This window comes from Populus alba, chromosome 13, assembly GCF_005239225.2.
Source record: "Populus alba chromosome 13, ASM523922v2, whole genome shotgun sequence".
NCBI lineage: Eukaryota > Viridiplantae > Streptophyta > Magnoliopsida > Malpighiales > Salicaceae > Populus > Populus alba.
The window spans coordinates 1,054,382-1,065,525 of NC_133296.1; the positions used below are offsets into that span (position 1 = coordinate 1,054,382).

The 11,144-nt window shown below is 35.0% G+C and overlaps 2 protein-coding genes across 4 annotated transcripts; one reads left to right on the forward strand and one right to left on the reverse strand.

Annotated features, from left to right (window-relative positions):
• Positions 1–31: 31 nt before the first annotated feature.
• LOC118060753 (uncharacterized) lies at positions 32–6,920 on the reverse strand. Of its 3 annotated transcripts, XR_012167612.1 has the most exons (12): positions 6,643–6,920; positions 6,270–6,389; positions 6,061–6,169; positions 5,172–5,423; positions 4,986–5,098; positions 4,669–4,733; positions 3,840–4,084; positions 3,605–3,767; positions 2,623–2,663; positions 2,320–2,538; positions 320–729; positions 33–243 (listed from the first exon to the last, which is right to left on the reverse strand). XR_012167612.1 is itself a non-coding variant. In XM_035074013.2 (10 exons), the coding sequence occupies exons 1-10, from the start codon at positions 6,745–6,747 to the stop codon at positions 2,372–2,374; spliced, it is 1,380 nt and encodes a 459-aa protein (XP_034929904.1). In that variant the 5' UTR covers positions 6,748–6,919; the 3' UTR covers positions 2,146–2,371. The 3 variants fall into 3 exon arrangements, 1 of the variants encoding a protein (XP_034929904.1); XR_004689489.2 differs by having other exon boundaries at positions 32–729; XM_035074013.2 differs by lacking the exons at positions 33–243; positions 320–729 and having other exon boundaries at positions 2,146–2,538; positions 6,643–6,919.
• A 1,327-nt stretch (positions 6,921–8,247) lies between these two features.
• On the forward strand, positions 8,248–10,722 carry LOC118060754 (small ribosomal subunit protein eS21y). The gene is made up of 4 exons (XM_035074014.2): positions 8,248–8,350; positions 8,440–8,540; positions 8,637–8,769; positions 10,467–10,722. The coding sequence occupies exons 2-4, from the start codon at positions 8,491–8,493 to the stop codon at positions 10,530–10,532; spliced, it is 249 nt and encodes an 82-aa protein (XP_034929905.1). The 5' UTR covers positions 8,248–8,350; positions 8,440–8,490; the 3' UTR covers positions 10,533–10,722.
• The last annotated feature ends 422 nt before the right edge of the window (positions 10,723–11,144 follow it).

The following is an 11,144-nucleotide window of genomic DNA, read 5'->3' on the forward strand; positions in this document are numbered from 1 at the left end:
TCAATTATGTGCACATCACGCCCATCACAATAACAAACATAGCGTAAGTGAACAAAGTTGAATCTTACTACTTGCTGTCTACTTCCTTGGTGTCTGTGAACAGTTGAGAGACAACAGAATCTTACTTGTCTGGAAAATGTATCAAGAAATCCTGTCTAACACGGGATACTTTATTCCTGCTGGTGGCAGTTCAACTCCCAAGTCTATTTACAGAGCCGCTGAAAATATGCATGATCAACTTATCTCGTGTTCGGTTCCGAGCTGTGCTGATTGAGAACTTGGTGCACAGGAGGGAAAGCTACGTGATTTCTCCGGGAACCTGTGAACAGATTACAAAACGAGGTTGGTAGAAGGTCCTTGAATTGAAGTTTCACATCACAGTTGCAACATCTCAAGGGCCATTTTCATGAAGATGTGATCCCGAAACTGGATGCATTTTCCAGCCAGAGAAACACTTGCTTTTTTTGGAGAATTCAGAAAAAAGCCAGTTCATCATCTGTAAAGAACATGTAACAGCATTACTGTGTTTTCACTCCGTGAGCATCTTCTTCTGTTTATCAACAGAGAGAGGTGTCTCAAGTGGGACAGTACTTTTCAATCAAATGTCCTCAATTTTTACTTTGCTTCTCGCCTTCTACAGCACCAGCCTGATATGACAATTATCAATGGCACTGTAAGATCATGAAAGTCCAAGTTTAAATGCACTCTAGTTGCTGTCAATCTACCCCCCTGCAAAATGAAGGTGAAACCTTTACCTTTTTCCAAGTTAAAAGGGATCAAATCAAGGGCACGAAGCGATGCAAGATAACATCATTTAAAATCAATGATAAGATTTCGCTTCACAAACATGACAAAGAGAGGGTCCATCTAATTAATGCATTGTGACGGACGATGAACGAACCACGTAAGTTCTTGAACCATCCACCGATCCATAGCCCAACCTTGGAAGTTCACAGCTTCCGATCCAGATGTCCTCTCACACATCATGTCCCAGAAATATCATCTCAATATCGGAGAGGACATTAATGGAAGCCAATATCTACTTTCAAGGCTGGGTCCAATAAACGTGCAAGTAAAAAGCCAGAGTCAAGGCAATAATGTGGAGAAGTTCATCAGCACGAACATGTCAAGCTCTTCCATGAATAGAAAATGGAGCATCTATTTGATCTTATGCATGAACATTGCACAAGAGTAGGACAGCACTCTTCTAATTTCTAAATGCAATAAACTACCCCTTATCATATGCTTCGTTATTTTTATAGTTAATTATATCATTTTATGTCATCTTTGTTTATATTTGGATGAAGTTAAAAGCTCCAACAATATGAACACGTCCAGTTCAAAGTGCATTAGGTACTTTGAGTATTTTCTCTATTTACTTTTAATCTCAGAAAATTGCTTTAAAAGCAATAGTCACTGGGAATTTTTGTACAAAACAAGAGAACTAAAGAAAGAGAAATACTGCTAAGATTTGTCCAAGGAAATGAACTTCAAGAAGAAAATGGCATTTAGCATAAATTAGTCGCGCTCCGCAAATGGGGAACAATTTTATTTTTTTGAAAAAAAAAATGAAAATGACCGTGTTTTTAATGTTTTTTTTTAGGAAAAAAAAAACAGACAATAAATTAAAAAGATGACGCACTTATCTGGCTATATAAAATGTTAATTTACATCTTGTTACGGGTTATAATATTTTTTATTAGAAAAATGAGAGTGCACGTTTTTTTTTTAGAAAAAAATCATAATAATAAATTGAAAAGCTCATTAAATCAACAAAGAATGCAAAAAAAATAATATATATATATATATATATATATATATATAGTTCCAATTCGACGTGCTTCGCTATAGGCAATCATAATAATAAATGAAAAGCTCATTAAATCAACTAAGAATGAAAAAAAAAATATTAGTTCCAATTCAAGATAGTCTAATTTATTTTCAAAATTAATAAAAAACAAAGAAGGGTGGGAAAAAATTATCCCAGACAAAAAAAATTCATATAGCACTAGCATTTTCAAAGAACTTAAAGAAAATTTGAGACTCGGATTGTGGAGCCGACAAAGTTCAATTTCAAATAATTTAAACGAAACTTCATATATATATATATATATATATATATATATATATATATATAACAAAAAAAAACACCTATTTTTTATCCCTTAAAATGACTATTTTACACCAATTTTTAAAAGCACCAATAAAAATACTTTTTTAAAAAAACATTATGAATTGTCACCGTGTTTCTCCCATCCGATTTAGCGCACGGGTAATAACGCATGAAGATATGAAAAATTATCCAAGGCGCACACTTACAACAGCATAAAGGTAGAACGCAAACTGTCACTGGGACAAGGAAATCCATAGTCTACTGTTCTTCGCAGTAAGGTGGTGTTGACTGAACACACAATTCATTTCCATCTACATCATCACCACCACCACCACCATCCTCATCCTCATCCTCATCCTCATCAGCGTCCACCCAGTTACTAGGATGACGTTGTGAAAAACTATGGGCATTCGTTTCTGATCTCTCTGGGAGCAGAAAATCGAAAAATTGTAAGTGCATAGCAGGGGTAAACATTTTTAAGGTTAGCCCAACAGAAGACTACAACTAACCTTGGGCTTCTTTTGCATGATCTTTTTGCACAGGATGGCCGCTAATACATCAAGTCAAGGAATTGAAATTCAAATCATCAAATAGGCATCAGAATTAATGCAAAAGACTAATACAAACATTATAGTAATATTATGGTGGAGTCATGCCAGTGCATGCTATTTTTTGTGCTATTGGAATTCAAGTTTTGATAACAAGTAATGATATTCAGGGAGAATCTAAATTGAGTAGTTATATAGAATTTTCACAGAACAAAGAACCTGGTTATAGCATGGATAAAATGTTTGAGAGCATTTACTTCATTTTTTTTAATGCTTTCAATCTACTTGCCAAAAAACAAAAGAAGCCCTCTTTTGTGAGGATTGCTAACAGATTCAAGATCGCAATTTCCTGGTCAGCAAGCACATGTCATGGACATCTTTCCATTCATATGAATAGTGCTTTGATAATTTTGAGTTGAAAATATAAATAAAAGCATTAAAATTAATGCTCAAAACTACCAAACTCAACCAAAAATGCAAAAAAAAAAAAAAAAAAAACTAAATTAAGTATGATTTTATATTCACCAACAGAAATGGTTTTTTTGCCTTTGCAGATTGTAAACACGGATCCATATGGTTGGAAAAGATGAAGACAAATGGAGCAATATCAAGTTGTGAATTACCTGTGTGGGCCACATATCAAAGTCCTTATACCTTAGTTCCAAGCAACTCAAAACACTAATATTAGCTATATCCAAATTATCTACTGAATGCAACAATTTTTTTTATTATGATCATGTTAGAGGCTGAAACCTGCATGTGCAGTCCATCCAGTTCTCTGTGCTAGCTAGTGGCCTGTAAGACTGGAGACATTGCCCACCAAACATACTTTGAGAGAAAGAGATGCAAAGTTCCATCACTAGAAATTAAAGCGATGAGAAATCTAAAAATCACATAACCAGACAAGGTAACACACTGAAACAAACTATAACAGTTAGGATACAGACTAGGATTCACAGCAAGATTTTCTCTAGCAGATGTGTCTTTGGATATATGCATTGTGCTGATCCTTTGGATTTCCCTCTGTTCATTAACATTCAAGTCTCTCTCTCCTGGAGCCTGCCTTGCTTCAGTACCACCACCACTACCACTTCTTGCTGCACTTCCTGCATGAAGTGAAAGTATGTAAGATTTGCAGGTGCATATATAAAGTCGGCATTGAAACTTTGAACAATTACCTGAAAGTTCAGACCAAATTCTGGTGTGATCAGATGGATGTTCAGATACATTCAGTCCACATCTCTCTTGTTGTCCTTGAGACCCTGTCCCATCTGCGGCCTGACCATGTTCTGTGGCTTGTGGAGGTTCTGGTGGATTTCCTTCATGGAGCTGTGATATAAGCATGGTTGCAAGTACAAGAGTAGCATCAAAGTTTGAGCTGGATCCATCATCCAGACCAAATTTTGGTGCCATTAAAATAGGCCTGTATACCAACAAATGGTTTTTGCACAAATGGAATCATATTTTTTGATAATCTTAATACTGAATCCCAAATGGTAAGAAAAAACAAACAAGGGCTGCTGATGCAGTGGCATTAATGGTGTCATACAAATGCATGAGTCCGAATTACTGATGCAATACAACTTGGGATTTAGCCTCTCTTTTAACAAAAGTTTGGATTGTCAGTGTTAAGCAATGCAAATCAATCTGCAAATACTAATATTACTAGCAACACTTCTAGGCTAATGTTCCAATGAATTTCATTCAATCTACATAAATCTATCTCTTTAGCTTAATGTAATTATAAATCAAGGTCATGTTGCGTGCACACACATATTCATGGATGAAGACTGCAAGAAACTTTTCACATGGAAGCATGCTGAGGCTTCAATTTGTGACCAAATGGATACTTAACATCATGGTCAGTCTGCAGATAGGCTGGATCCAGTGGTTGAACATGAAACTCATAAAATGAGTAACCATTCTTCAGGAAGGGGGCAAAGGGCAAGAAGGCAAGAAAATGAAACAGAAGGTTAATAACTGGAACATAAAGAAGAAACATCTTACTCTCCAGCCTTTTCAAGATATAAATGAATATCAACTTCACAACCCTCGCAGAAAGAAAGAAATGCCTGCAATTTAGAAATAATGAAAAATCCCCCAAATAGACATGTTAACTCTTTGATCAAAATATAAAAATCAAACCAGAAAATAACATGACAATTATTGTAACAACAGGAACCATGATTAGCTGGCATTAATCTCCATTTAAATGTCATAAAGGATTGTTAAAAGAATAAGGATTAGTCAACTTGAGCAAATGACACAACTGTTATGAAAACTAAAATGATATGCTTTGGGATCAGAACCTAGGACTACCAAACCTTCAGTTCCTTCACACCAAATGTCACATCCACAGGGTCTCCACTGTGAGTATAATGGACAAATTCTTCAGCTGGATCTATCCACAGCTGAGTGTGCAGTGAAGAGTCGTTGTCTGCAGTTGAAAATTTGAAGCATGAATATCCTGTTTGAAATGGTCAGGAATGCAAAAAATCATGAGTTCGCACCCTTGGTTGGGTCTATGTAACTTCTAAGTTCAACTGCTTTTCCTCCTATTTCATTTTCAGTGTCGGAAGCCATGGATGCACGTTCTGTTGCAATGATGGTGATCTCCTGGAGTGATGACTGAAAATTGGCAAGCAGTCTGTTAAGATCATGAGGTCTCACAACTAAGCTGCTTGGATATCTTCTCCTGTCAAGAGACAGATGTTGTATGTCCGGCTCAACATTGCAAGTAATCCAATAGGATTTTCTCATACCTGAACATAGGAGTTATGAATTTGTTGTTACCATAAAAGAATCAAATATATGCATTTAAGCTGTTGAAAAAAAGAGGATGGCAACACTGAATAACACACTACATAATTAAACTTGTGTGGTAATTATGGTTGTACTCTGAATCTCCGCTAACAACATTTCACAGAAGCACCCCGAGCAAACAGTCAAGAATAAAAGGATGTGGGCAACATCAGTAGTTCAATTGGAACCTCAAATTTGAAAACTCAAAACACAATTCAAGGAATACGATGGTATTTACAGGGGCACATTGTCACTATACTAGCTTCCTTGCTTTATAATTCTTGTCAGGACTAGTCATCGACTAACTTTGACCTTCAATTAGAAATCAACTCAACAAGTCTTTATTGGACACTAGGCATGAAACATACTGGAGTAACCATGTTTCTTACTACTATCATTGAAATGAAATCTTCCATGGTTTCCCTGCATAAAATGCAAAAAGATATAATTCCCCCGAACTCTACTATAGTATCCGTTAGATATTATTATCACCAACCATATAGAGGCGCCACCCACCAATCATCTCCACTTCCCAATATTAAGTATACAGCGATTAAATGAGTAGTATACAAAGCACTAAAAAACAAACACATTTACCATTGAAGCATTCCAAAGTCCATTTCACTTTAGAAGCATCCGGATCAGGCAAATGCACGCTCAGATGATCAACACCTGCAATTGGCGTCCTAAGAACCGAACAAATCGCCTGAACACACGCTTGCAAAGTCAGTAATCTACACCGCTAGATTACTTAACACCATTACTTAATTCTAATCTCAAATTAAAAGGCTATGACCATTAATTACCTTCAGAAGCACACTGAATTTGACTTCGGTACCGGAAACTGTATACACATCAAAGAAACTCGCCTTAAATGTAATACACTGGTACGCAGATCGTGATGAATGTAGCGTGTGGAGCGAAAGCTGGAGAAATGTACCCAAAATTTAAACCTAATCGATGATTAACCAACCAATAACGATTTTTTTGTACTTAATTCCTACTAGAGTGAGTGTAATTAGCATTTCTCTATTTTAAAACCCTAAAATCAGAAATAAAATAATTAAAAAAACATGAAATAAATTAAAATAGTGATTACAAACTAATTGATGATAAAGAACTACAAATTTCAGTTTCCGAACGTGTTTGGAGAGAGGGAAAGTGAAAAGGAGCGAGTACCTGAGAAGGAGAAGCTTGGATAGCAAGCTCGTTGCCGATACGTGAGAGGCACGTGATGGAGCGAGCGAAGGTTTTCAGCGCGTTTCCGCTGAGACTCAACTCCATCTTTGTGATTCTCTCTCTTTCCCCCGAATTTGTGTAGCGATAAAGAGATGAGAATTTTCTCGCTATGGAATTGGCGGGAAGAAATATGTATATTCCTAATTTTACTTTTGTAAATGAATTATATGCTGATGTCTACGATTTTTCACACGATGACTTGTTTGTTGTTTACCTAAAATATAAATCGTGTTCTGAAATCAATGGGTCGTTTTACATGTATAAGAGCTGATTTTATATGGTTAGTTTTTAAAATATATTTTATTTAAATTTATATTAAAATAATATTTTTATTTTTAAAATTAATTTTTAACACAAATACAATAAAACATTCTAAAAATAAAAGAGATATATTATAAAAAAACACTTTACAAACTCAAAAACAATGATAGACTAAATTATTTTTTAAAAAAGAGTGTCAAAACTTATATATTACTTGCTTTGATATTAAAAATTAAATTTATTATTTTCAAGCCATGATATTATTGGGTATTTTTAAGGACCCAACCCGCTAGTCCCTGGTTTTACCACTAAATACGTGTTCGGTAGTATAGTTGTGATTGATTTTTAAAATGTTTTTTACTTAAAGAAGTATGTCAATAATATTTTTTTTTTTTTTAAAAAATTATTTTTAAAATCAGTACATGAAAATAATTTAAAAATATAAAAATTATATTAATTTAAAATTAAAAAATAAAATAAAATACATTACTTAAACACACCATAAGCACACAACAACGCAATCACGAGCAACGGCAAGAGAGCTTTGAGCTTAGTAATTTACAACTCATGACTTCAATTTTTCATAATTTGCATCTTCTTTTTTTAAAAAATATCTTTCTTTATTTACCGTCTATTTCAACACTCGAAGAATAATCCTGGTTTACTTAAATAGCTTAAAAAAAAATTAAATTCAAGAGTGTGATATGATGAAGATTTTAGAAAGAGTTTTCGGAGAGAATTCTCATAAAAGCAGCATTACTCAATTTCCAAATCAAATATAAAAGAAAAACTCACTAACTTATCTTTACCTCATGTTTCTAAAAAAAACAAACTCAAGAACTATATCATAATTGCTAAATCTACCCTAAATATTTACCTAAAAAACTACACGTTAATTTTAAAAAATTAAGATTTAATATTTAATTAGGGTCAAGTTTTAAACTAAACAAGACAAAACATCGACCCTATAAATTTCTATAGCTTAGTTATATTTTTAGAGATTCAATTTACATGGTTAAACTAAATTCAAACATTACTAAGTTAATATAAAAATAAAAAATAATTTTAATAAAAATAGTTAACACAAATTAACCCAATAATCTAGTTTATTTTTTTTTATATAACTTTGAATCATATCTAACAAATACATGTTTTAAAAAACTACATGTTTATTTTTAAAACATTTCACCTAAAAAATCTCAATACACAGACGAAGTTTTCAAAAAACGGCAACGCTTAGCATTAAACAGCAAGGTCATCAGGGGCATTTCCGTCTATATACAATCACAACTAAACACTAGGGTTCTGCAGCCATATAAAAAACCGCAACGAAAGCCTTCATCTCCTACTCAGCGTACCCTAGCAGTGGCAGCCTCTCCTCTTCCCGGTACTCCCTTTTTCTCTCTAACTTCCTTTTCTTTGATAATAACTGTGAAGTGCACAAGTTTCTTAAAGAAGGGTTGTTCGTGAAATCAGGTGATCTAGAGCTTAAACTGTATTTGGGGTAGCAAATCAAAACCAGACAAGATGCAGAACGAAGAGGGACAAAACATGGATCTTTACATCCCTAGGAAATGGTATCTTAACTTTCTCTGCCTGCCTATTTTTGAGTTTGTTTTTTTAAGGTAAGGAATCTTAGTTAAGGTTTCTTTTATTGTTATGTTGTTTTGCAGCTCCGCCACAAACAGGCTTATCACCTCTAAAGACCATGCGTCTGTTCAGATTAATATTGGTCATTTGGATGCCAGTGGTCATTACACTGGCCAGTTCACCACTTTTGCGCTATGTGGCTTCGTCCGTGCCCAGGTATTTTTCTTGCCTCGAATTAGAAATATGCTGTTATTTTTTTGGTTTTCTTTGTTAAAACGTAGCTTATTTATTGCATGTTATAGCTGCTGCTTTTGATTTTTTCGTTTTTTTAGTATCCCTTGATAAAATGTTCCAATCGATGGAGATGTGTAGTGTGTGGACCTATGTAGATGGGGATGTCGTGGCGTTAGAACATGGATTCTTTGGTTAAGATTCTAGTCTGGGAAGGAGTAGGTGATCATGCTTAGAGTATCCTCTCTGACCTTTTTTCTTTTGGATCTGATAGCTTATTAGTTCCTTTGTTGGATAGTCTAGTGCCTTCATTTGGATTATCAAAATCTACCAAGATTTGTTTTTATTTTTATTCTTACACTTATATTTATCCACCAATCTTAATAATGGAGCTCTGGTTTTTTGTCTTGTAAATATTATATGATTTTACTTTTCTTGGGATTTTATTGTTTTATTTTCTGTGTTTTGCCCAATGATGCACAATACAAACTGTGTTGAATGGTTGCAAATGGCCTGTTCATTGATAGCCTTCACTCCCCACCTCATACACTTCCACCACCTCCACCACACACCTTTTAAGCACACAAAAGTACACTTTGTGGTGGAGGGTGAAGGCTTTTGATGAACCCATTAGCGAAAAATCATGTATGATTTTCAGAAGCTATGAGATCTGAGGGCTTTTTAACTTTTATTTCATTTTAAAAAACCAAAACTATTGTCTCTCTTCACTTCACTAATAACTTGATCAGTTTTCTGCTGCTAGTATAATGCCATGCTTTTGTTGTCTCCCTTTTGGATAATAAGTTTTATCTTTTGATAATATTTATTTATCTCACAAAGGACTTCATATGCTTTGCCCGATGATGCACAACATAAACTTTGTTGAATGGTTGCTAATGTGCTGTTCATCACTAGGCTTCACTCACCACCACCAACTCCTCCTCCTCCTCCACCACCACCACTCCTCCTCCTCCACCACCACCACCTCCTTCTCTACCCTTTTGCACGCATTTATATATTGTGGTGTGGTGTGAAGGCTTTTGATGAATGCTGTTAGTTTTAAATCACATGTGATTCTTAGAAGCTATGAGATCTGAGGGCTTTCTAACATTTATATATTCTCACAAACCAAACTATGTTTGTGATTTGGAGTTCTTAATGCAGCAAAAAATTCATATGCAGACTTTTGAGTTACAGGGACTAAATATTTGATTGACTGGGGTCCCTTTTATTTTATAGCCTTTTGAGTTTATGTTGTATAGCATCTTATCGTTAGCGAACTTTGCTCGTGTACTTGGTTCCAGAAGTTGTGGCCCATTCTACAAATGGATCTGATTTAGATAACCCTATCTTTCCTCATTCAAATAGGATAGTATAACCATCATCTCTTTTAAATGGAAGAGATCCTCATTGGAGAGAAAAGGCTTATTTTTTCATATAGGACTTGGTGAATATTTTGCTATGTTGGGTGCATCTATTCATTCATGGCTATGCATTTAGCTCCTTATTCACACAATATACTGATTTTCCCTGAACTTTATTAAAGTAAAAGTATCAGGTTCCTTGATTATACCCTCACTTGTAGATATAACGTTAGGGTTTATTACTCTCTTCATGCCTTGATACATTTTTACCCTTTTTTTCCGCCCAACTCACATGTGAATATGCTGATATACTTCCAGGGTGATGCTGACAGTGCTGTGGACAGGCTTTGGCAAAAGAAGAAGACTGAACTCCGCCAGCAGTAACTGCATTAGAGTTTTGTTTTTGTCCTTCGAACATTGTTAGTGCAAGAAAGTGAGAACTGCTCTCATTTTCGTGAATCATGTTCTTTTAGTTCTCAGCCGGGACAAGAATCTATTGCTTAGCTATTATATTTTGAAATTTCGTTGTCCAAGATTTTAATAATTTTCCATTCAAGTTTTGACAGTTTTAGAATCCTCAATTTGTAGTGAGGTGGGGGCAATCTCCATCACGTTGAAGACCCGTTTAGTATTGCGATCATTTGCAGTCGGAAGTGCCTCTAAACTTGCCAGAAATGTCTTTCTATTCGAAATGAGGCGGTAGTGTTAGAGGGGATTAACAAGTAACTAGATGACCTCCAAGATTTTATAATGGGTTTGCTAGAACTAGGAATTCATCGGGCCATATATTTTGTTCAAAAGACCAAATCTTTTAACTTTTTGTGGTTCCACAACCCCATATGATCAAGTTTGAAAAGTGTGGTGCCAGCACAAGTCATAGAACAAACCTGAATTTCCTGTTTCATGCCCAGCAAGAATTTGGACAGGCTTAAATTTGCCAACAAGCTATGCCTGTCAAGAAACATTTAGGAATGTGGTTTCGCGTTGATGACTGGT

What these genes read in the sequence shown, in the direction of transcription:
- LOC118060754 (XM_035074014.2), top strand. Translation starts at nt 8,491, where the DNA reads ATGCAGAACGAAGAGGGACAAAACATGGATCTTTACATCCCTAGGAAA. An exon ending in CTTTACATCCCTAGGAAATG is followed by an intron (nt 8,541 to 8,636) that starts GTATCTTAACTT and finishes GTTGTTTTGCAG; the next exon opens with CTCCGCCACAAACAGGCTTA. An exon ending in GTGGCTTCGTCCGTGCCCAG is followed by an intron (nt 8,770 to 10,466) that starts GTATTTTTCTTG and finishes ATATACTTCCAG; the next exon opens with GGTGATGCTGACAGTGCTGT.
- LOC118060753 (XM_035074013.2), bottom strand. Translation starts at nt 6,747, where the DNA reads ATGGAGTTGAGTCTCAGCGGAAACGCGCTGAAAACCTTCGCTCGCTCC. An exon ending in AATTTGGTCTGAACTTTCAG is followed by an intron (nt 3,768 to 3,839) that starts GTAATTGTTCAA and finishes CACTTCATGCAG; the next exon opens with GAAGTGCAGCAAGAAGTGGT. An exon ending in CTTGCTGTGAATCCTAGTCT is followed by an intron (nt 2,664 to 3,604) that starts GTATCCTAACTG and finishes TTGATGTATTAG; the next exon opens with CGGCCATCCTGTGCAAAAAG.